The 23,981-nt window shown below is 52.1% G+C and overlaps 1 protein-coding gene across 2 annotated transcripts in view; it reads right to left on the bottom strand.

Annotated features, from left to right (window-relative positions):
- Gabbr2 (gamma-aminobutyric acid type B receptor subunit 2) overlaps positions 1-23,981 on the bottom strand; it is a 360,155-nt gene that overhangs the window by 154,464 nt on the left and 181,710 nt on the right. For both annotated transcript variants that reach the window (XM_040738666.1, XM_040738668.1), the window contains 2 exons: positions 11,251-11,316; positions 6,402-6,602 (listed from right to left, as the gene is read on the bottom strand). In XM_040738666.1, coding sequence (XP_040594600.1) covers positions 6,402-6,602; positions 11,251-11,316 — 267 coding nt within the window. The remainder of the gene's footprint in view (positions 1-6,401; positions 6,603-11,250; positions 11,317-23,981) is intronic.

Genomic DNA, 23,981 nt, shown 5'->3' with positions numbered 1-23,981 from the left:
AAGCTATGAGGCTTGGACTTTAAAACTTGAAAGGCTTCTGTATTCAAGTAAATAGACGAGAAGATGTAAAACATCACCAAGGAACTGAAAGCTATAAAAGGAGACATGTAAGCAGGAGAAAACAGACATTCTAAAGATAAAATGCAACCACCGAAGTAAAAGACTTGATGGGTTGGGGCAGCAGTGGGTTTGACCAGCGGAAAGCAGACAGGTGAAATGACATGGACTAGTAGTTAATGTTCAGGGGCGCGACGAGGAAGGGACAGAAAATAAGAAGCACAGAAATGCCTGGAATATAGGGAAGTACACATTGTGGGTGCAATCGTCGTCTTGAAAGGCAAGGAAAAGAGAAGGAAAGCCGAAATGTAGAGACCTGGAATTTCCTTCCCAATGCTCCAGCTCATGGAGTCCTGAAGCCCTCTGAAGGAAGCCCTGTGGAGTCTGTTAAAGAAAAGCACACACATGCATGCACACACACGTGTACACATACACACACATGAATGCACGCACACACACACACACACATGCACATGAATGCACGCACACGCGCGCACACATCACCTGACCAAAGTACACTGTTAAAAGACCAATGTGTGCTCGCTGGTTTAACAGAAATAATGGAAGCCAGGAGACAGTGGCATCGTAAAGCCGGAAGGAAACAGCAAGAGAACTAGAGTCTGCCCCTTGCTGAGAGAACACTCTGAGTTAAAGGTGAAACAAAGGACCCTTCACACGGCTAGGGGTGGGGACAACAAGCCTGGTAGATGACAGCTTAAGAAGCATCAGGAAAGATTCTTCAGGCAGAAAGAGAATGGCCCTAAACGGAACAGAAATGGGGAAGGCACGTGTGTCGGACAGCACACACAAGTGAAAGCTAGCACCCGTCGAGAATGCTGTAGAAGACTTTAGTGAAGATTAGAGATAGCAGATTCACACCCACAGACACCAGGCTTTGTTTTACTAATTTAGTGATCAAGATGGCGTGCCAGTGGCATAAAGACAGGCAGGCCACGGAAGGCAGAGGACAGCACAGAGAAGGGCCGCTCTGTGCAGGTGCCAGACTCACGATGGAAGCCGAGCAGCGCGGCTCGAGAGGGGCGCAGCCATGGCCCTGTCACTAAGTGGTCCCCATCAGCCACTTGTCATATGGAAAACAAAGCAAACATTGATTTTTACTTTAGACATACATACAATCGTTTTCATGCACATCTGATATCTAACATGATTCAGAACAAAACTAAAGGACAAGGCAGAAGGCTTAGCAGCCTAACTGGGTGGGAAAGGGCAAAAGCCTTAGACAAGACACAGTGCTGACCACCTACTGAGCAGGACTGCATAAAATGAAGAACGTCCATCCATCACAAGACACCAAGAGAGTGAGGGGTAAGTCAGAGTCGGGGAAGAGGAAAAAGTCTCACATAGGCTTCTCAAAAGCTTCTCAGAGGGGATTTCTATCTCTGGGCCACCAGTGAGCCAGGAAAAAACAAAACAAACATAAAAAGTTCAGTTGCAGAGAGGGAGGAGGAGTGATGAGCAAAGGGGTCCAGACCAGGCTGGAGAAACCCACAGAAACAGCTGACCTGAACAAGGGGTTGCTCATGGACCCCAGACTGATGGCTGAGAGGCCAGCATAGGACTGATCCAGACCCCCTGAACATTTGTGTCAGTTAGGAGGCCTGGGCAATCTATGGGGCCTCTGGTAGTGGATCAGTATTTATTCCTAGTACAGGAATGAACTTTGGGAGCCCACTCCACATAGAGGAATACTCTCTCAGCCTAGACACATGGGGAGGGCCTAGGCCCTGCTCTAAAGGATATGACAGACTTTGATCCCCATGGAAGGCCTCACCCTCCCTGGGGAGCAGAAAGGGGATGGGATAGGGGGTCAGTGGGGGGTAGGGGAGGAGAGGAGGGAGAGGGAACTGGAATCAACAAGTAAAACAAGCTTGTTTCCAATTTAAATAAAAAAGTCAACAAGTTTCTACTGGAGGCAGGGACTCCAGTAGAAACGTAGATGAAAGACCCAAAAGGCAATGACAAAAGAGGCTAAAAGAAACCGGAAAGAGGACAGAATGGGCCGTGCGGGCTTGGTGACACTGCTTGCCCCGGAAGAGCAGGGGCCTGAGTTTGATCCCCAGGACCTACATAAAACCCCGGACTTGGTGCCACCTACTTGCAGTCCCAGCCCTGGGGAGGCAGAGTTGGGCAGTCCTGCCGGCCAGCGAGCCTATTCTATTTGGTGAACCCCGGGCCCATGGGAAACCCTGTCTCAAAGGAGGTGGGCAACGCCTTGACCCCACGTGACACCCTCACACACAGGTGTGCGAACATACACACATAAAAAGACCCCTTGACCTTATGTGCACACCCTCACACACAGGTGTGCACACACACACATAAAAAAGACCCCTTGACCTTATGTGCACACCCTCACACACAGGTGTGCATACACACACATAAAAAAGACCCCTTGGCCCCACGTGCACACCCTCATGCACAGGTGTGCACACACATATAAAAAAGACTTCTTGACCCCATGTGCACACCTCACACACAGGTGCGTGCACACACACACACACATAAAAAAGACCCCTTGACCCCATGTGTACACCTCACACACAGGTACACACACACATAAAAAAGACCCCTTGGCCCCACGTGCACACCTCACACACAGGTGCGTGCACACACACATGTATAAGAAAGACGAGGGAGTGTCCAATTTTGTCAGCAATCAGGGATGCGCAAAGTAAAACTAAAACGGGATGCCACGTCCCACCCACTAGCTTGGCTAAAATTAAAAAGCTGACAGCACCAAGTGCTGACAGACCTGTGTGGAGTGGAAGTCCCCCTCACTGCTGGTGGGTGTGTTAAGTTAGTGGATCCACTTTAGAAAGAAGCCTGGCAGTGTCTGTGAGAGCCAACAGATGCCCATTCTGTGACTCAGAAGTCCCACCAGACTCCACACCCAAGATCAGGGTGAGCAAGCACCCGCCACAACACAGCAGATAGACAGGAGCAAATCAGAAAAATGCAAGCAAGAGCCCCACCCGGAGAAGCACGAGGCAGTTCCCAGAAACGAGAGAGAAAAACGCAAAACCACAGGGTTCCTAGACTGGACAACTCTATGACTAACATGTGCATCTCCCAGACTTTGATTTACAGTCAGTACAACCCCAGTAGCAACCAGAACGGGTCTGTGTGCAGGGTGTGTAAGCAGATGACGTGGTCAAGCAACACAGACAATTTAAGAGCACTTGCTGCAGGTGAGGGGCATCAGAAGCACACACCCACTCAGGATGCCCACTGGCAGGACTTTCAAACTGAGCTGCCCACAGGTCTGCTCCAGGTAGGATGGGGGACTCAAGGGTCATATTGTGGAATACTATGCAACACTGAATATGAACACCCTTCGGTATCACTAACTCATGTATGTTACAGGAAAGAGGAAAGGCCCACAAGGCTTCACACATTTAAAGCCAAGAGCAGCTCTCTGTAGGGCAAAGGCGTCGGAGAGTGGCTGCCACTGGTAGTGGTGTTGGCTGGGAAGGACATAAGGATAACTTCGAACTGTCTGGAAAATCTATAGCAGTCCTCACAGCCCTTAACCCTGTGATTCTGGCTGTGAGCTCTTTCCCATGAACCTCCTGCCCCAGGGTCCAACCTGGACGTTAACGAGCACCTTCTGTGTGTTGCGTGAAGACTAAGACATTCCCACTGTGCTGCCTCACATGGCTTCGCTGAGCTGTGGAAGGGACATCGTCACCAGCACTGAGGTCAGAAAAGAGGGGAGGTTAAACGACTCGCCCTCTGTCCACCATAGGCTCCGCGCAACAGCAAACGAGCTGTCCGTGACTTCATGAGATGGTTCGGGCTTGTGTCCTACGGATCTCACCTGTGGGCTTCCAGGACAGCCTTACCACAGGATCAGAGGCTGACCTCCACGTCTAGAATGGAGTTTCCTTTTCATGCTACACTCTTAGGTGGTGGCCTGAGAGGTCATGCAAACTCCAACCAACACAGAAGATAGAATCACTCCCTGCTGGGCTTTCTGCAAGTCTGAGAACACTTATCTCATTGGGGGGCCCTGCTAGAACCCTGACCACAGCTGGCATGAGAAGCTAGGGGAAGTTTGTTTTTCAAAGAGTGGCCATCTACCTGCTTAAAGTCAGAGCGCTGTTACTGGGTACCAGGAGGAGGGGAGATAAGAGTGTTGCTATGGACACAGCCTCCTGGCTAGTGAGGATGCAGACCTAGCCAGTGTGTCTTGACCCACGGGTCACCAAGCTCTTCCTCTTCCTTCTAAGCCTGGTCGTCCTCCCTGCATTGCCTCCCATGAAAGGGACACCTAGAGACTGTAGGGGATGGGGCTTAGCACCGTGACGCTGCCTTGGATTCTCCCGCCTTTCCATGTCTTTCCCTGCCTCCATTTCAGGGCACAGAGTGGGCATGGTGACCCCCTCAAGCCTCCCAGACATGCCATCACTTCCCGCCACTGTGGCAATGAGAAGTGTTAGCTTTCATAGGGCCTCTTCCTTAGCTGAGGACTTGCTGCCTCTGCCCCCTCAGCGACTGTCCCCTCAATCCCACCGGGCACGGGAGCCTCCCCATAGGTGTGCTGGTTGACTTTTGATACAAGTTCAGGCCATCTGGAAAGAGGGGACTTCAGTTGAGAAAACGCCTCCATCAGATCAGTCTGTAGGTGAGTCCCTGGTGCATTTTCTTGGCTGATGACTGATTTGCGTGTGGGGCAGTCTACTGTGGGCGGTGCCACCCGTGAAATTGGTCCTGGCTTGGATGAGAAAGCAGGCTAAGGAAGCCAGGGGAGCAAGCCACTCCGCACCACTCCCCAGGCCTCCTGCTTTGGTTCTGCCGCCAGGCTCCTGCCCTGGGTGACGACGTCATGCTTTCAGATGGCATCAGCCCCTTCTGGCGCATCAGCCACCCCACTTAGTGTCACAGGGCTCCTGTGGACCTTTATGACTTTCATTGCCTAAGGCTCAGTTTAGTTAATGTCCTGTCTGCCTCTGGGATTTTTTTCCCCTTAGTTTTTGCATTTTTCTCAAACTTCACTATTTTTTAAGTTAAAATATAGTATACACTGGATCCAAGACTCTTAATAACTTGCAAACTTTGACACCCATAAAAATAACATTTACCCAAATGAGAGTTATTTCTGTACATTCCTCAACGTCTCACTTATTTTTTCCCCACACATTGATTTCGATAGGAAAATATTTCTTCCAGCATTTTCTAGCCAGGTGCCAACATGATCTAAGGAGCTGTTTACAAAACCCATCTTAATGATTTGCTAGATTTTTGACACACCAATAAATCACCGCAGAGAGGTAGCTCTGATTGGGATTAAATAATGAATAAAAACATTTATCTACGCTTGGTTATGAAGCCTCCCCAAGAAATGGACTAGGCTGTTAGAGCCTGTGGTTGAACAAAGGGGAAACTCTTGGCATACAGTGGTCATGGTGGCGCATGCCTTTAATGTCAGAACTGGAGAGTAGAGGCAGGTGAATGAATCTCCGAAAGCTTAAGGCTTAGCCTGGTCTACACAGTGAATTCCAGGCCAGCCAGGGCTACACAGTGAAACCCTGTTTTAAAAACAAACAAACAAACAAACCAAAACAAAACAAACAAAAAAAACCAAGCTCTGGGCACAGAGGGTGTGGGAGAGGCACATGCCACACATTATGAGATTTGCAGCTGCTCAGAGGTAGGATAGTAGGTCTCAGGGTCTCCTGGGTTGTGGCTTCTTGTTTTTGATAATTGTACCCTTTTTTTTGAGACAGGATCTTATTAATGCAGCCTGGGTTGGCATGAAACTCCTATGTAGCTTAGGTTGGTCTAGCATTCCTGAGGGCCAGAATCACAGGTGTGTGACAGCAGGGCCAGCGGTGGCCATCTCTCTCATTCTGAAAGGATCGGTGGGCAAGAGGGAGAGAGGGAGGGCGAGACAGAGGGAGAAAGGAGGGAGAGAGAGGGGAGAGAGAGAGAGAGAGAGGGAGAGGGAGAGAGAGAGAGAGAGAGAGAGAGAGAGAGAGAGAGAGAGAGAGAGAGAGACTTGCTAGGCTGTTCAAAGCTGGAGGAGCCCAGGAAGACTCTGGCTGTGGTTGGTATCCCACGAGTTGAGGGAGGCTTCACTTCTTAGGTTTGTAAGCACCCACGTTGTATACCCTGTGTCACACGCTGCCCAGGCAGCACCCTCACCTCGCTGGATCCTCATGCTTTCTGGATGGACAGGCAGCCACCTACCCTCATTTCCAAGTGTTGCTGCTCAGAGAGGTCAAGTGACTTGCTCGGAGCACACAGCATCCCTGAGACACAGAGTCAACTTTTATCAACAGAATAAGCCAGGTTGGCCAGAAGGAGCGAACCTCAACACTGACCTTCCCTGAGATGGTCTTGATCTGTTTGGAGCTCAGGGGCTCGAAGTCCACTCCGATGTAGCCCTCCATGGCGGTCAGGAGGCTCCTGCGCAGGCAGCGTGAGGAGTTGGCCTCCACGTGCTCCCGCTCCCACCACGCAGGCTCGTACCAGCCCGGGATGATCCACTGGTACTTGCTGCCAAACATGCTCTCCTCGAAGGCCTGTGGGGGATGGGCAGAGAGAGGGTCAGGATCAGCAGGGCTTGGGATGCCAGGAGAGGGTGGGGGAGCCATGCCTGCCCCTCCCCGAAGGCGTGCAGACTCCGGCTGGCTCTCTCCCTCTGTCATCCTAAGGACCTCAGCTGCCGGCACACCAGGCAGAACAAAACAGATCCAAGTAAGCAGGAAGGCCCAAGACTCGGGGAAGCTGGGAATCCTGTTTGCTGGAGGGAGAGGGGATGGCTCACAGAGAAGCAGGTGGAAGGTTCTGGTAGGGCACATGAGAGCAGTGGGCTTCACCACGAACCTCCTGGTGACCCAAGGGAAAAGGGCACGGGTTTTCACCAAGTTCTCATCGCCCACGAGGGAGACGCATGGCCTTTCTGGTCTTTAGTCTGAAAGGGGCCTTACACTAAGGATGCCATCGGAGCAGTACGTGTGTACCAACACCCTCTTTACAACAGCGTTCTCAAAGCTGTTTGCGGTAGGGAGACCAGCGGCTTAGATAAGAGTCCTTCAGCTGCCTCCTCTGTGGAGTTCTCTGACGTTACCAGAATCTCAACGCCCCCACCCCTCCCGCCATAGACACCATACTTCTAATGATGAAGCCTCAGCTCGTTTTTCTAGTGACTACACTCAGAGTTTTGGCAGTGGGCACAGAGAACCCATCTTTCACACACATAATAAATTCACAGCTGGACAAAAGCAAGCAGCAGCTGGGGGCCCTCTGATGAACAGGGTTCAGCTTCAGAAACATTATTTACAGAAAGACAATGTAGGGTTCTAACCCAGAACAAGACTTGGGTGTTTTGTTTTCCAGACAGAGTCTCACTGTGTACCCTGGGCTGGCCTTGAACTTGTGATCCCAGAAGTGCATCAGGGATTGCAAGTGGTACCATCATTCTGGGAGGGACTTATGAACAGGAGGGAGTTCCCAAAACCTCAGTCACTCCATCGGTCCTGTGTGAGTCCAGTCTCTTGTCTGCCACCTGTGGGGGAGCCCAGGCACACAGTGTGACCAGGCCTTTGGAGAGTATGCTGCGACCTCCCTGTGCAGATGGAGAGTGCCCAGCTTGAGATGAGGAGTTTCCCTACACACAGCTACTGAGAAAAGGGTGCATGATTCTAGGGCTACCTTCTTTCTGGAAGCTTCCTTAATCTTTAAGGCCCCTTGCATACAGGAAGGGGGCAGCGGGGACAAGGGAGCAGGGCAAGGCCGGGTTCTGACACTAGTGGATGTTACCAACACCTGGGCTGTGGGCTGCACGGTGTATAGGAGGCGGTAGGGTGTGTGGAGACCCCACTCTCTCTCTAGGTTGCTCCTTGAGGAACTTTCCAGAAGGCAGAAGCCTGGTCCACAGGGAAGGCAGCGGGGTGTTCATGGCCTGAAGCCCTTTCTACCACGCTGTCCCAGCTCCCAGCCACTGACTGTCCTGCGTCTTGTCTGCCGTCCTTCCTCCTCAGGGCAGCTGGGGTCATGAGGTCCTCGCCCTTATTCTTCTGCAAAAGTCCTGCTCATTTCAGCTCCTTATTGCCTGTCGCCCCCCCCCCCACCCCGTGAAGAGCCCTGAGGCACACAGGCAGAGCAGAACCACCACGGGAGCAGGCATCCATGGACAGGCTTACAGGAAGGGTGTGGCCAGGCTCAGTCACACCAGTCACCATCAGGTGGGAGTGGCCATGTGCTGGGCTTCAGGTCTAGGGCCGATGTGAAGGGCCACACTGCAGGATACTGGGAGTTTTGTGGGATCCGGTGCACTTTGTGGGTGGGACATTGATCCGTGTCCTTTGCCAGATAGAGGGTGGGGCTGTGCCTGTTTCCCTAGGACCTCCAGGGCTAACCCAGAGCCCGCACACAGAGGGTACCTGTGCTAGATAGTTTATGTCAACTTGACACCAACTGAAGTCTTCTGAGAGGACAGAACTTTAATTGAGAAAATGCTTCCATAACATCAGACTTCAGGCAAGCCTGCAGGGCATTTTTTAAATCAATGATTGATGGGGGAGGGCCCAGCCCATTGTGGGCGGGGCCATCCCTGGGTTGGTGGTCCTGAGTTCTATAAGACAGCAGATGAGCCAGCCATGAGGATCAAGCCAGTCAGCAGCACCTCCATGGCCTCTGCGTCAGCTCCTGCCTCCAGGTGCCTGCCCTGCGTGACTTCCTGTCCTGGCTTCATTGATGACGAACTGTTGTCAACAGTGACTGTGCAGTAAGTACTAACACAGTTTCCCTGCTTCCTCAGCCACCCTGGCTCCAAGGATCTCCTGGTGTGGGAATGCAGGATTCTTTTAGCAAAGTCCATTTTCACCTTTCATTAGGTCTCCCTTTGCCTCTTCCCACGAAAGAGCGGATACCCCCCTTTTGCATGGGGTCCCAACCACAATAACGACAACAGAGGAACATGTGGGGCGCCCACCCAGCGGTGGCTTCAGTTAAAAGCCACACACCCACTATTACTCACATTTTAGATGAGAGGCAGCTGAGACCAGAGACGTTCAGTGACCTTCCTAAGAACACACAGCTGGCAGAGGGGAATCACAGATGCTGCACCCCAGTGAATGCCGGCACTGCCCAGGCTGTATAAAGACCCTGCACTGACTGGCTCCCAGCTCAGGGGCCCAGCAGGGCACCGCTTACCTCTGCCATGGTCTGCCATATTGGCTGCCAAAGTTGTGCTGGTCTCTGCTTGCCCCCTATGCCCCCGCTCTAGGACTAGCTTCTGCTCTGAGATGGCACCCTGTCTATCACCTGTGCTTTCTGTTGAGGGTTGAGGACATTGGGACACCCTCTCAGGCCATTGGTACCCAAGAGGCACAGGCCGTGTATGTCCTTGAGGGTGGGCCCCATTCAAGGGTCCTACCCAAAGTTCTAAGAGCCTCCTCTGTGGGTGAGCAACCAGCCAAGGCAGGAAATCCTTGCTGTTGGTGGAGACTTCTGTTAGCCCTGAGACTTCTCCAGAGCACAGGCAGGGTGGGCAGAGAGAGAGGAGGGGGGATGGAGCCCAGCCTGGGCCTGTGGCCTGAGGCCTAGCTGGAAGATCCAATGCAGATGCCAGGGCTCCTGGAACCACGCCTCTTTGGCCCAGGACAAAGAAGGGGCTCAGCCACACAGGGCCTTGAGCTGGAGCCAGGACACAAGGCCACTGTGTGTGTTCGCAGCGCACAGGAGCTAGCCTCCCCCGGACCAGGTTCTTCTCTTCACCGCTTTCTCCCAGAGTCCTTTGAGATCTTCCTTGATGGACACTAAGGCTTCCGAGGGAAATGGGGGGTGGGGGTCAAGTCCAGCCTCTTTCCAGCAGGAGCTTGCTTGTGCATTCAAAGAACCCGTTTCTGGACTCCCCCAGGAAGACATGGCTTTCCGAATCTGGAGACGTTGTGGAGTCAGTGCTGGCCTGCTCCGAGCCTCTCGCTCAGGAATGGACACTGCAGCCATCTTGTTTCTCCTCAGGATCCCGGTACTCAGGCCCCCGTGGCATCCCCTCCCCACAGTCCCCCTTCATCATGCCTGCCTTCAGACCGGAGGAGCAGGGGGCTTGGGGGCTGGGGCTCAGGCTTTATGAAGAGTGTTGTCCCGGTTAATGTGGGCTAGTGAGGTGGGGGTAACTGCTCTCTTTTTCAGAGGGGCCCTGAAGCTGTGGGGGCATCAGCCATGGAGCCTTGGGTGGTCACCTGACGCCAGCATAGCCTCTCGTCATCTCCTCCTGGGATGCTGAGGCTTCCCAGGCTAGGGTGACCTGTGTGTCCTCAGCTTCTGGCCAGCTCTCTTCTGTCACTGCTGGGCCTGCTGGGGCCCTCTTCCGTCACTGCTGGGCCTGCTGGGGCCCTCTTCCGTCACTGCTGGGCCTGCTGGGCTCCTCCGTCTCTTCATTCGGTCTCACCCTCTAGGTTCACTCTCAGCATCCTCCGTTCTTCCCACCTTGGCTCTGTCATGATGAATTTACCATTCCTACCTGCCTGTCGTTCATGCCTCAGTCAAGTTATGAACAAGAAAGGGCAAGAGAAGAGAGAACTGTGGCCCCTCGCTAGAGATCACACCAACAATATCCTTAGTCAGAAGGCCAGGGGCAGATGCTGACTCATGTAACTGGGCTGTCGCTTGGTGGACTTCCCTCCTGACATGAGGGAAGGAAGGGGAGCCAAGCACAACCATGGAAACAGACATGGCTCCTGAGTGGAACCCTTATCACATACGTAAGGACGTCATGAGTAGACCACACCAGGACTCGGGGCTCCACTTTATGAGGTGGCTGAGGATACTGGAGAAGCTACCTTACCTCTCACATGGCTATTGAACAGGGTAAGTTGGGCAGGGTATAAAACACTTGGTCTCCTAACCTCTCACATGGCTACTGAACAGGGTAAGTTGGGCAGGGTATAAAAACACTTGGTCTCCCACCTGGTACGCTCTTCCTCAGAGCAGGCAGTGTGTCCTCAGCTGCTAGCTCTGAGCTTGCCTGCAGAGCAGGGAGGAGCCTGAGTTCCTCGGGGAGTCTGGAGTGCCCTGCACTGACTCAGAAAAGCCCCTGAGCTGTTGCAGCACCCCCAGCACCCCACGGCCGTCCTGCTCTGAGCACAGTTTCTGGTCCCAGGAAGCCTAACTCTAGGCACAGTGAACCTAGGGCTCGTATGGCCCAGAGGGAATCTCACTTACACAACAGAAGACTTTCGCTGCCATGTTCTGGTCAAACTGGCCAAGGATGATCCGCACATCATTCCCCTGTGGACAGAAGAGGGTGTGAAGGTGAGCGATGACATTCTCAGAGCCGGCCCCAGGGGCCCCTTCCATGTCCAGACTTGTAGCCAAGAGTCTGCCAACAGGGAGGGAGGTGAAGATCCCCTGGGCTGCGCACCCCCAGAGACCGTCTATGTCACCCTTGGGTGATCTGCGGTCACTGTGTCTGGTTTCATGAGTGACTGAGGCAAGACAGCATGCCACAGTCTCCCTGCTCCATCTGTCAAGAAACTAGGCTATCTTGAATCCTCTTTTTCATTTTACCTGCAGGCCTGAAGAGTGTGACAGAGGCAGGACCTAAGCCGGTCACACCTTCCAAAAGTCTCGGACTTTGCTAGTCCCTTGGCAATCAGCACCCTGAGATATCCTTGAGCTCACAGAACCCCCCAGTTCATAGCTTGTGGCGGTTTTTGGAGCTGTAGTAAAACCTCAGTGCTAGCAACAAGCCTCGCGTGACTTCGGGTACCTCCCTTTCTCACCTCAGCTTTTCTTTGCTTCTCGGAAAGATGGGGGCAGAGGTGGCACCTCCCTTGTATGATCTCTGGATGGACTGAGGGAAGCTCCCTTCAAGAGGTGCTTAACACAGTGCCTGGCACACAGCAGGGCCCCAGCTAACCATGTGCTTTGGCACCCCTGGCCATCTTGGCTTTTACCTGCAGGCCCTACCTCGCTATGCGCTGGTTTTCTCAGTATGGCTAATGGGTGTGCGTTACAGAGAAAAGCACGTGAAGCTCGCTCATTCGCTCACCAAACATTTACCAAGCACCCGCCTGAGGTTCTTGGCCACTTTCTGGGGACTGGGACCCAGCCTGGGCCCTGCCATCAGGAGGCCAGCTGGGCACAGGCTGGCACCCGCTCCTGTCCTATGACTTCCCACTTTTCTGGACCCAGATTTGCAGGAGGCACCATCTCCCTGCTGGCCTTTGTCCTCTCCAGATGCCCCAGGCCCTCTGATGGTGGTGGGCAGGAAGCATGGCTTCAAAGATGAATTTTTAGCATCTTTTAAAATTGGAAAGTGCTGACTTGGAGGCCATCTTACTCATCATGTGTGTTAGCAAAATAGAGAAAGCCCTGTGCTAAAACTAGCCTTCGCTCTCAAGAAAGAGTGGAAAGAGAGGGAGGACAAAAACCCCACACTTGCTCAGAAAAGGACTTTAAAGGGTCGTTCACAGAGGCTGGAGGAGGGCGAGCCTTTGCCGGCAGTCTGCGGCACTATAAAAAGTTTCAGGCTGTTCCCGGTCTGTGGACGGGCTCCCAGGCACTCACCAGACTCCTTGTTATCGGCTGGAATGGTTTTACATCGTTTGCTACTAACAGCGGCCATCTGTCCATCTGTCTGTCTCTACCCACCCATCATTTATTCATCCGTCTTGTATGGTTATTGTGTATCTGGATTGGGTTTCAGAGCTGGGGAAGTGGGGCTCTGATCCCAGCTCTATGCCTGCCCAGCTGCAGGAGTCTGCTAAGCCTGCATCTTGTCATGAATGAAACAGGCACTGTCCTCCCTGCCCTGCCTTGCGGTACAGGTGACTCATCACAACACAAGGTGCTTTCTGGTCTTCAGGATTCTCCCCCTGCTGCCCCTCATCCCTCCTGTTTGCTGCTCAGACCCAGCCCTGGCACCATTATCCTGTCCTCAGCTTTTGCTGCATCCTGGCTGCAGTCATTCAGCTTGTGTCACCAGCGTGAACTCATCCTCTGCTTTCCACAGAACACCTCTATTGGTGGCTCCTGGCTCCTGCAACCCCACGCGTCCCAAGCTGAACCCTCGCCTTCCTCCAACAAGCCCCTGCCTCCTCCTGTCTCCATCTCTGGGAGTGGTACCACAGCCTCCCACTCGTGGACCTGGAGGCTGGAGTCATCTTCTACTTCCTGCTCTCCTTCCCCGCCCACGTCCCAGCCCCTCGCCTTGCTGGTTCCACCTGTTCACCAGCCCCAGAGCCAGCCTGTCCCTGCAGCCCCATGCTCTGAGTTTGCTCACCACTGGGAAAAGAGCTGGGCTCCTGCCTGCACCCTACCATGTCATCTTACCTGTGACTCTGCCTCCTCTATATAGGAGGTAGAGTCACAGCGGACTCCAGTTCTGACCAAAGACATTGGACATGGATCTCCAAGGTAGAGCTTGAGGCTCGTCACCAACCCCCTCCTGCATCACCTTTCCCCTGCTTTTCTATGGAGTAATAAAGAATTACCTAAAGTTCCACAAATGTACCTGTTTGCCATTCATCCACCCACCACCCCATCATCCATCCATCCATCATCCATCCATCCATCCATCCATCCCATCCATCCATTCATCCATCCATCCATCCATCCATCCACCCCATCCATCCATCCATCCATCCACCCCATCCATCCATTCATCCATCCATCATCCATCCATCCATCCATCCATCCATCCATCCACTCCATCCATCCATCATCCATCCATCTATCCATTCATCCATCCATTCATCCATCCATCCATCCATCCACCCCATCCATTCATTCATCCATTCATCCATCCACCCCATCCATCCATCCATCCACCCATCCACCCATCCACCCACCACCCCATCATCCATCCATCCATCCATCCATCCATCCATCCATCTATCATCCATCCATCCCTCCCTCCCTCCCTCCCTCCCTCCCTCCATCCATCCATCCATGCTCCCTCCCTTGCTTCACTCCCTCTTGTACAAGCTGTACATTCCGAGTGTCCTTCTCTCCCCTTTTACTCTCCTTAATTGCAACTGCTCCCCCCATCTTAGCTCCCTTGCTCGACATGTCACTGACTCATCACGTCCAGTAGCCATTCTCCTCTGGGCTGAGGGCACCTACATTTCCCTCCATCGTGGCCCAAATCTGCTTTTTAAAAATCTTCTCCTGACCCTCTGGCTCAGGTGCATGTATTGATAAGCATGAGTGTGGGCTGTAGGAAGAGGCCGCTGTCACAGCCCTGGGCCCCATGGTGGGCCCTTGGTGGCTCAGCAGCTGACGAGCATGGTTGTCACTGTATTGACAGTCTGCTAGTCTTGCTGTCGGGTACTGACTGGGTTCACATGTCCAGTTCTCAAATGAACCAAGGGCCCACATCTTCATAGTGACCAACCCACCACCTGCTGACGGATAAACAACCAGCTCTGCCATTCATTTACTTCAGTTAGTGTCCCTGTTGCCATGACAACTACGCTGCAAGGACCACTTGGCTGTGGGCTCTCAAGCTGTCAGGTTTAGATGGGCCTGAGGAATCATGGATCCAGGAAGCTGCTTCCTAAAGAGGCCAATGACTCCCCCAGTTGTGTAGCATCACAACTGGACTCTCACTCTGTCCTTAGGACCCTATTGGGAACCAGGAGGACGCTATTGGGAACCAGGAGGACACTATTGGGAACCAGGAAGCCCCTGAGACAGAACAGGGAGGAGCCTGGCCAAGGGAGTGAGAGGAAGCTTGGCCCTTAGGGAGTCGCTGCATTGAGAGCAGGAAGTGTGGATCACTTCTCAGATGGGACACGTTCACCTGGGATTAAGGTGGCATTGAAGGGACATATGGGGAGTGGTGTTCCCCCATCCCAAGTGGCACTTGTGTGTAGGTTCGGGGGTCAAGAAGAAAGAAGTTCTAGGGAGGATGGATAGTACACACACACACATCACAAGCTCCAGAATCACACTTGTCACTGCCCAGAACATGGACTGGAAGTCCAGAAGGTGAAAAATAAAATCCAGGTAGGCAATGGTCCTGTCTCTGGCCAGCATACCACCCTGCCAGGGCTGGGGATCACTTTTCTGATCCAAGGTCCGGGGAAGTATAAGAAGTACTGAGAATAAGGCTTGATGGAGCAGGCTTGCCATCTCAGCTGATACAGGGGGCTCACATATTCGAAGCTAGCCTGGGCTATGTAGAGAGAGCCCACAGCTCAGCCGTACAGAGCTTGTTTAGCGTTCGTGAAGCCCTGGGTTCAAACCCCTACACTGAAATTAAATTAGCAAGAGCAAGGCAAATGGAGGGAGAGCCAGGTCTGCCCCTGCACCCAGAATGGCAGAACAGAGCTTTCATGACTGGACTCTTGTGAGGCCTCCTGGGGTGGAGGTGGATATGTCTGGACAGGTGACAATTCTGTGATGGATGGTCCCGGGTATCACACTTACACAGAGACCTGCATTCATACTCTACGGGGCCGCTGTCCCAGGAGGGACACTTTGAGTGAAGCAGCCGTGGGGGCGTGGTGGAACTGAGGAGCGCTGCCCAGGCCTTCTCAGATCCTCACACCCAGAACCCTGTCTCAGACTCCCAACTCCCAGAATCCCCATAAACACAGGACATGCCCTAGCCCAGGGTAGATGACCTTTCTTCTTTCTCGGCCCTCTTTTATCCATTGTCCAGAACCCCCTCATCTCCAGGATCCTTAAGGGACCTAAAAATCACCAACTTCTGAATGGCCACCCAATCCACTGAATGATTTGTAACTCCAGTTGTGAGATCCTAGCACAGGAGGAGCCCTCAAACTCCATCCGTCTGGCAGGTGGCACCTCAGCCCTCTCCTGAGAGAGACACCATTGCCACGGTCACCTTGAGCTACTGAGGCTCAAAGGATTCAGCAGTAGATGTTGGGGTCACCCTGGCCCCTAAGCTGCAATGAGCATGGATGTCCACAATTGCCTTCATTGTCCCTTCTCTGGAAAGTGCCTACAGCCGAGTGGGGTGCGAGGAGACCACACTACATGCACAGGCAGACAGCACCTGTCAACAGACAAGGGGAGAAAGTATGTGCTGTAGAGACAGCAGATCTATGGGCGTCTGCTGGTGCTCTGGCCTAACCCCCTATTGCTGCAGCCTGCTTCTGGGCGTCTCCCGAGTTTACAAGCTCTAGCGGCCACTTTCACACAATCCCCAGTGTCTTAGTCAGGGATTCTGTTGCTGCCAGTGAAACTCCATGACCAAAAGGCAAGCTGGGAGGAAAGGGTTTGCTGGGCTCACACTTCCACATCAGTGTTCATCACTGAAGGAGTCGGGACAGAACTCAAAGGGGGGCTGGATCCAGAGGCCACGGAGGGGAGCTGCTTACCTGCTGTTCACCATGACTTGCTCAACCTGCTTTCTCAGAGAACCCAGGGCTACCAGCCCAGGGATGGGACCACGCACAATGGACTGGACCCTCCCACACGGATCACTAATTGAGAAAATGCCTTATAGCTGCATCTCATGGAAGCATTTCCTCAACTAAAGCTTCTTTTTCTCTGATGACTCAAACTCGTGTCAAGTTGACACACAAAATCAACCAGTATACCCTAGGCTCGGCTCCAGGAGACTTCAACTCTGGATTCAAAAACACGCAGGTGGGAAGTGGTGGCGTATGTCTAGATGCCAGCCAAGTTGTCCCCGGAACCTCAGGGCTGGCCACACATCATGCCTAGAACTCCCCTTCCCCGATTGGCCTGGGCTGTAGCACTCAGCATTAAGTCTGGAAAGCCACTCATGGAGAAGCCAGGAAGATGCCAGGCACATGCTGTCCTGAATCATGGAAGAGACAGCCAGACACGAGCACCCTGAGGGCCCAGCACAGCTTGACAGCCTTCTTGCCACAGGAGTGTGGGGTCCTGCAAAGAAGGTCAGGGTCACCCGACCTTCTGCAGGTCACTTTCAGTCTCCTGTAGTTCCCTTCCCTTCACCACGGGGCTGACCAAGAAACACCCACAATTCCACATATCACACTGTGAGAGGATGAGGTGACATGAACCACCAAGCTACTAAAGGCATGAGCTGGAAGGGCCAGCCGGGACTGTCTCTGAAGACATGGCTCACACAGACTGGTCCACTCCAGGATGAATACTCTCTTACTTAACCAAAATTTGCCTTGGACCTTCCCTCTCCCCACCCCAGACATACCCTAAAGGCACAGAGGCAGGAAACATGTCCTCACATCCAGGAAGAGTGTGGAAAGGGGACAGCCCACAGCAGCCCACTGGCAACGTGTGACATTCCTTTAACTCGTGTATATTTAGCTTTCCAATAATATATCTGGCTTCAGATAAAAATACTGCTCTTCCTTCTCCATGTCTCTGAGCAAAACTGGCCTTGGGACCAATGCACCATGGTTACTCTTTGGTTGTGCATCCTCAGAGCCCAGGAAAATCTATTTCCAGAGGTTGGCCTGGGCATCCTGCCCGAACAGATGTGAGTTCAGGAAAGGGAGGATAGTCCCCACCAAGACCTTCCTGGACAGTCAGGGAAGGAGTAACCAATCCTGGCTAGGGTTCTCCCATGGAGCAAAGGCTGGGAGGGTGCACCTTCAGGCATGTTTGTGTAGAGTAGAGGCCTCCCACAGACATGCACATCCCAGTCCCAGAGCCTTTGGGGGTGTAAAGCCCCATGGTGTGAGGTTCGAGCTTCAGGAGGAGTTAAGGCAGCAGATCTGAAACGGAGTTTTCTGGGATGATCTGGGTGGGCTTAGTTTTTTTTTCCACAAGGGTGCTTGTAAATGGAGAGGCAGGCTGAGTGACATGCAGCTCTGAAGACAGAGGAGGAGACCACTAGACAGGGCACAGACACAATTCCCTCTCCTCCAAGATACAGGATGAATCATCCCTGGGGACAGCTCTATCTTAGCCCACCAAGACACATACTTGGCTTCTAGCCTCGAGGGCAGAAAGACATATCTGTCTGGTTTGTAGCCATGTAGCCTTGTCCCACCATTCACAGGAAATGAATGTTCCTTCCTCTGACCTGTGAGTGCCAAGCTGAGAGGGACTCCATCCTCTGCTCTTTGGTGGGCCCCGAGATCTTTTTGCCACTGCTGACCTGCTGGTAGCTTTTCTGGCCAATGTTGATTACCCTCTGTGCACCCTGAGCCACAGGAATGCTTCCCAGTGGTGGGCTATTTTTGTGATTCACTCAAAAAATAGGTTCCTCTTTTTTAGAGTCAGAAACCTGGCTCCCGCAGGTGTTCCAAGTATTTTGACAGTGAGGCTTGATGATGTCATCTACAACGTCTATACTCAAGAACTGCACAACCTACTTACAAAAAGAAACTGCAAAAAAAAAAATCTCATAATGTTCTAAAAAGTTTACAGTTTAGGGTCAGACCTCAGCCATAGCTATCTGGGTTGCACATGGCCTGTGGGACGCAGGCAGAGTTCCCCATGATGTATTGCTGGAGCCCAGCCTTTAACGGGTATTAAATTTGAGGACTAGGGCTTTCGACCCAGCCTGGGTCTTGCTGACTCTGATGTCCTTTGCCCTTCCTTCTACGGTGTAAGCCACAAAGCCACCGCCTTCCTGATTTATTGCTGAGAAGACTCACGAGGAAGAGTTTGCCTTTCATTCTTTGCATACAAGTACTCTCCAGAATGTCCAAAGACTACGGGAAAATCCTCTAGCCACCGAAGAGTAGATGCATGAAGCTGAGACCAGGCTGTGGTGCCTACACACCCTCCTGCTGCCTTACTCCTGTGCTGCAACCTCCAGCAGCCCACTGAATGACCTCCAGGATGTGTTAACTTCCTTCAGCCCAACTTTCTCAACTTGTAAGATGAGGATAAAGACATTTCCTATAGAGAACCAGGTAGCAAATAGTCTGGTTTCATAGGCAATTATCTCCGTCTCAATTAATCTGTTCCACAGTTGTAGCACAAAAGCAGCGTTTTAAATGAATGTGTTACAATAAAACTTTATTTGTAAGACCAAATGGAGGGCCAGATTTGACCCATTGACCATCATTTGCTGGCTGCTGCTGTTCAGTAACTGGGAGGATTAAAAGAATGAATAAAACTGCGAGAACAAACCAAGTACTGGAGTGAGTGTCGAAGCAGAAGCATGGGCTGAGGCCAGAGAGGACAGGCTGTGATGAGATCAGACACAGAAAAGCAGCCTATAGATGCCTTTGCATTCCCAGCAGGCACAGGCTACCCCCTCCACTGATGACCGCACAGTGTTCGTACTGCTGTCCCAGGGGCCACACGGAGCTCATAGTTGCCTGGCTTTTCACTGCTTTTTCAGGAACTTCCATGATTATTTCAAGATGGGGTATGTCATGGATTTATTTCCTGATTCTCATCACTTTTTTGCCTAGTTGTTTTTGGGTTTATAATATGGCATCAGCTGCCAATTCCTCAGTCTTGCGAGAGTGCTCTGTCTCGTAGCAGGGAGAGGAAGTAAGAGCAGGCCTGGGAGTCACAGCTTCTGCTTGGGGTGGGGAGAAATGTGCACCACGGAGGACACTTAGCACGCGTTAAAATACAAATGCCAGTTATGTATGCAACTGTAAAAAAAGAGGGCAGCTGAGAAGGAGCTCCTGCTCAGTGCTCCCGCCTGCCTCCTTTGGAGCCCTACAGGCCCGTGCTGTACTTCATCAAGCTGCCATCTGGAGCCATGACAGGCTGTGAGCTTGGTATCTCAGTGCTGTCCCTCCTCTGTAGCAGGCCTGCCCAGTGCCCGTTTCTTAACCGGACTCTCGTAGGACTCTGACTGCTCTGGGGTAGAACTTTGCCTGGCCTCTTATGCTTGACATCTGAATCACTTAGTTGCACACACACACACACACACACACAGAGAGAGAGAGAGAGAGAGAGAGAGAGAGAGAGAGAGAGAGAGAGAGAGAGAGAGAGAGAGAGAGAGAGAGAGAGAGAGAGAGAGCACCATCACCACCAACAACTGCAACAACAACAGAAACAAATGCTAAAAGCACAATCCAGGATCACTGGATTCTCATGGAGCAGCTGACCACTGGGATTCTCATGGAGAAGCTGACCACTGGATTCTCATGGTGTAGCTGACCACTGGATTCTCATGATGCAGCTGACCACTGGATTCTCATGGAGCAGCTGACCACTGGATTCTCATGGAGAAGCTGACCACTGGATTCTCATGGAGAAGCTGACCACTGGATTCTCATGGAGAAGCTGACCACTGGATTCTCATGGAGAAGCTGACCACTGGATTCTCATGGAGAAGCTGACCACTGGATTCTCATGGAGAAGCTGACCACTGGATTCTCATGATGCAGCTGACCACTGGATTCTCATGATGCAGCTGACCACTGGATTCTCATGATGCAGCTGACCACTGGATTCTCATGATGCAGCTGACCACTGGATTCTCATGGAGAAGCTGACCACTGGATTCTCATGGAGAAGCTGACCACTGGATTCTCATGATGCAGCTGACCACTGGATTCTCATGGTGTAGCTGACCACTGGGATTCTCATGATGCAGCTGACCACTGGATTCTCATGGAGAAGCTGACCACTGGATTCTCATGATGCAGCTGACCACTGGATTCTCATGATGCAGCTGACCACTGGATTCTCATGGAGAAGCTGACCACTGGATTCTCATGGAGCAGCTGACCACTGGATTCTCATGATGCAGCTAACCACTGGATTCTCATGGAGAAGCTGACCACTGGATTCTCATGATGCAGCTGACCACTGGATGCTCATGATGCAGCTGACCACTGGATTCTCATGATGCAGCTGACCACTGGGATTCTCATGGTGTAGCTGACCACTGGGATTCTCATGATGCAGCTGACCACTGGATTCTCATGGAGCAGCTGACCACTGGATTCTCATGGAGCAGCTGACCACTGGATTCTCATGATGCAGCTGACCACTGGATGCTCATGATGCAGCTGACCACTGGGATTCTCATGGTGTAGCTGACCACTGGGATTCTCATGATGCAGCTGACCACTGGATTCTCATGGTGTAGCTGACCACTGGGATTCTCATGATGCAGCTGACCACTGGATTCTCATGATGCAGCTGACCACTGGATTCTCATGATGCAGCTGACCACTGGATTCTCATGATGCAGCTGACCACTGGATTCTCATGGAGCAGCTGACCACTGGATTCTCATGATGCAGCTGACCACTGGGATTCTCATGATGCAGCTGACCACTGGGATTCTCATGGAGCAGCTGACCCACTTGAATTTCTCGTCAGAATTACTGTCTGCTCTGCAAAGGCCTGTTTGGAGTGCTGTGGGTTTCAGGGTTGTTTTCTAGTTGGACACATGGGCCAGATTTTCCCTGCTGTCTTCCATGCTCTGGTCACTTTGGGTCCATTTTCCACCATGCTGTTCAGAGGGCCCTTCAGCTGGGGTTTACCTTAATTTCTCTGGCTTATTTTAGATTCCAGGTGGCGGTAGAGAACATTTCCAGGGGCTCACACTAGCAAGGGGATCGATCCACTCAGGTCACCTCAGCCTCCTTGACTGTGAGACTCGACTCTGTAACTGCCTCTTCTAAAACTGTCCCTTCTCTTATGGAAACCAAGAGTTTGGTGCCTGCTTTTTAAATTTTCCTGTTTCTCAGGATCCAAGAGTGCAGTTTGGATTTCATGTCTCTGGTACTGTTGTGCATGCTGCTGCATTGTGTGGGAGGCTGCATGCGCTTTCCCATCCGTATGCACATTGCAGCAATTACTTAGACTTTTATCTCTCTTCTCCCAGATTCTATGCTCCCCACTTGGCTGTTTCTATCTTGACCTCAGCTATAAAGTTTGCTGTTGCTCCCAGCTGACTCTCAGGATCAACTTCCGGAAGGTTTCCCTGCTGGCACATCACGAGAGCCTCACAGAGTCATGTGTGTGTCCCAGGTGTTCTATTAACCCCGGTGTTTCATGATGCAAAGAGGGTAAAGGGCAGCCCGGGTGTGAGAGCCTTGCTGGGAGTCTGACTCCCCTCCTCCCACCCCCGCTCTTCTGCCTAGACATTTGCAAGATTTATCCTTAAAGTTTGCACATCAAAAATTTGCCAAAATGTGTCTAGGTGTCCTTTCTCATACCAAAGTGGTCAGGATGCAGAGACCAGCTAGCCAGCAACACGGTTTCACATTTCTGAGCTAACCGTGGATTTCGTAGTTCAACAATGGTGGCATGTCAGCAATTTCGTGTGATGCAGGTTTGTTCCCTGTGCTGTGTGTGTTTGGATGTGTGCATGTTTGTGTATGGGTGAGCATTCATAGGTCAGAAGTCCATCTTAGTATTGTTCCTCCTGAGGGTATCAACAAGGTGGACAGCGTCTCTCACTGAACCTGGAGCCAGCCTATTAGACTGGTCAGCTATCCAGGGAGCCCCAGGGACCTGCTGTTAGACTGGTCAGCTAGCCAGGGAGCCCCAGGGACCCGCTGGTCTCCCCCGCCAGCACTGGAGTTCAAGTGCACACCACCATGCCTGGATTCTTATGTGGGTTTCTGGGGATGCAGCGCTGTTCTTGTACTTTATCAGACTTGCCGGTTCCCCTATTCCCTTACTGCAGAAAGTACCAGAAGCCAGATATTGGCTGCCTCATGAGCTGCTGCTGCTGGGGCATCTATTTTGGTTCCGCCTCTTGTCCTGGTGTCCTCTTAGCTCTCTTCTCCAGTCTCACACAGTCATCTTTTCTCTCATTGGATTGATCGTGCCAACCATTTCCTCTGCATCCTGGAAGAGTGTCTCAAGAGCATCCTCCGCATCATTGATTTTTTTTCCCTCTTGGCCCTGGCTCTACTCTGCTGCAGATTCCTGTTCCATTATCTGACCTGCAGCTTCTTCCTGACCCTCTGCATGCCCGCCTTACTTAGCCCACCCTGAAGCAGAGGCTCGCCCTTCTCCCAGGCTCTCCAGAACGTCCCACTCGTTCTCCCCGCTGAGTGTTTTATCCCCGTTTCCTCAGTCGTCTTTGCTGTCTAGACGCTCACATGCAGCTTACTGGGCAACTAGGTTTGATTGTAGGTGATGAGAGGGGCTTCTGGAGGCTCGCATTTTAATGGTGGGGGCTGGAAGAAGGAGACGGGTAGTCTGTCTAGTGTGGTGGGCTGCGTTCTACCAGAAGACACGTTGAAGGGCTAACCCCAGCATTCTGGAATGGAACCTCACGTGGAAACTGGGGCAGTGACAGAGGGTGTTTTTAACCAGGATTCTGCTACGATGGAATGGGGCTGACTCTTAGCTCAACTTGAGGGGTGTCCTGATGGGAGGGTGGTGTTGAGGGGTGTCCTGACGGGAGGGTGGTGTGGAGAAGGGAGATGGTGACACAAGAGATGGAGCTAGCACTTGCAGCCACAGGCCGAGGGCTCCCAGAGCTGTGGACACCAGAGGCTGAGAGAAAGGCAAGCTCGGAGAATTCATGGTGCTGCCACGCCCCAACCTCTGCCCTCACCCAACCTCTAGATTCAGGCCAGAGAGCGCACACTCGTGCTGCTAAGACACAGCGTGCTGCAGCATAGAGGAAGCAGCCCTGTTGGGGAAGTCCTGTGTATATGTCAATAAAGCACTGTCTGGCCAATAGTAATCTAGATAGGTGGGGCTAGGAATCCAGGAGGATTCTGGGAAGGAGAAACACAGAGAGTTCGAGATGTAATCACCATGGGGTAGGAAGCCCAGAACTATTCTCCGGTAAGAAACATACTTAGATTAACAATTATGGGGTAATTACTTAAGTCAGAGCTAGCCAGTAAGAAACAAGCAAAGGCCAACAGCTTCATAATTAATACAGAGTCTTGTGTGTTATTTGGGGACTACAATGTGGCAGAGCCCAGGCAACTGGCGGGTGATAAACCAAAGCGGCTAGCAAAGAAAAAGCTTCTCTTAACAGAATGGTTGTCAGGAGCGGGATTGAATTTCCACGCAAAATAACAAAAGATTTAAAGGAATTTTAGAAAAAGAAGAACAGAGAGAAGCACAGA

The sequence above is a fragment of the Mesocricetus auratus genome, unplaced genomic scaffold, assembly GCF_017639785.1.
Source record: "Mesocricetus auratus isolate SY011 unplaced genomic scaffold, BCM_Maur_2.0 Super-Scaffold_6730, whole genome shotgun sequence".
NCBI classification, from domain to species: Eukaryota; Metazoa; Chordata; class Mammalia; order Rodentia; family Cricetidae; genus Mesocricetus; species Mesocricetus auratus.
Note: the sequence above shows the minus strand (reverse complement) of the source record. Positions and strands in the feature narration are given on the sequence as shown.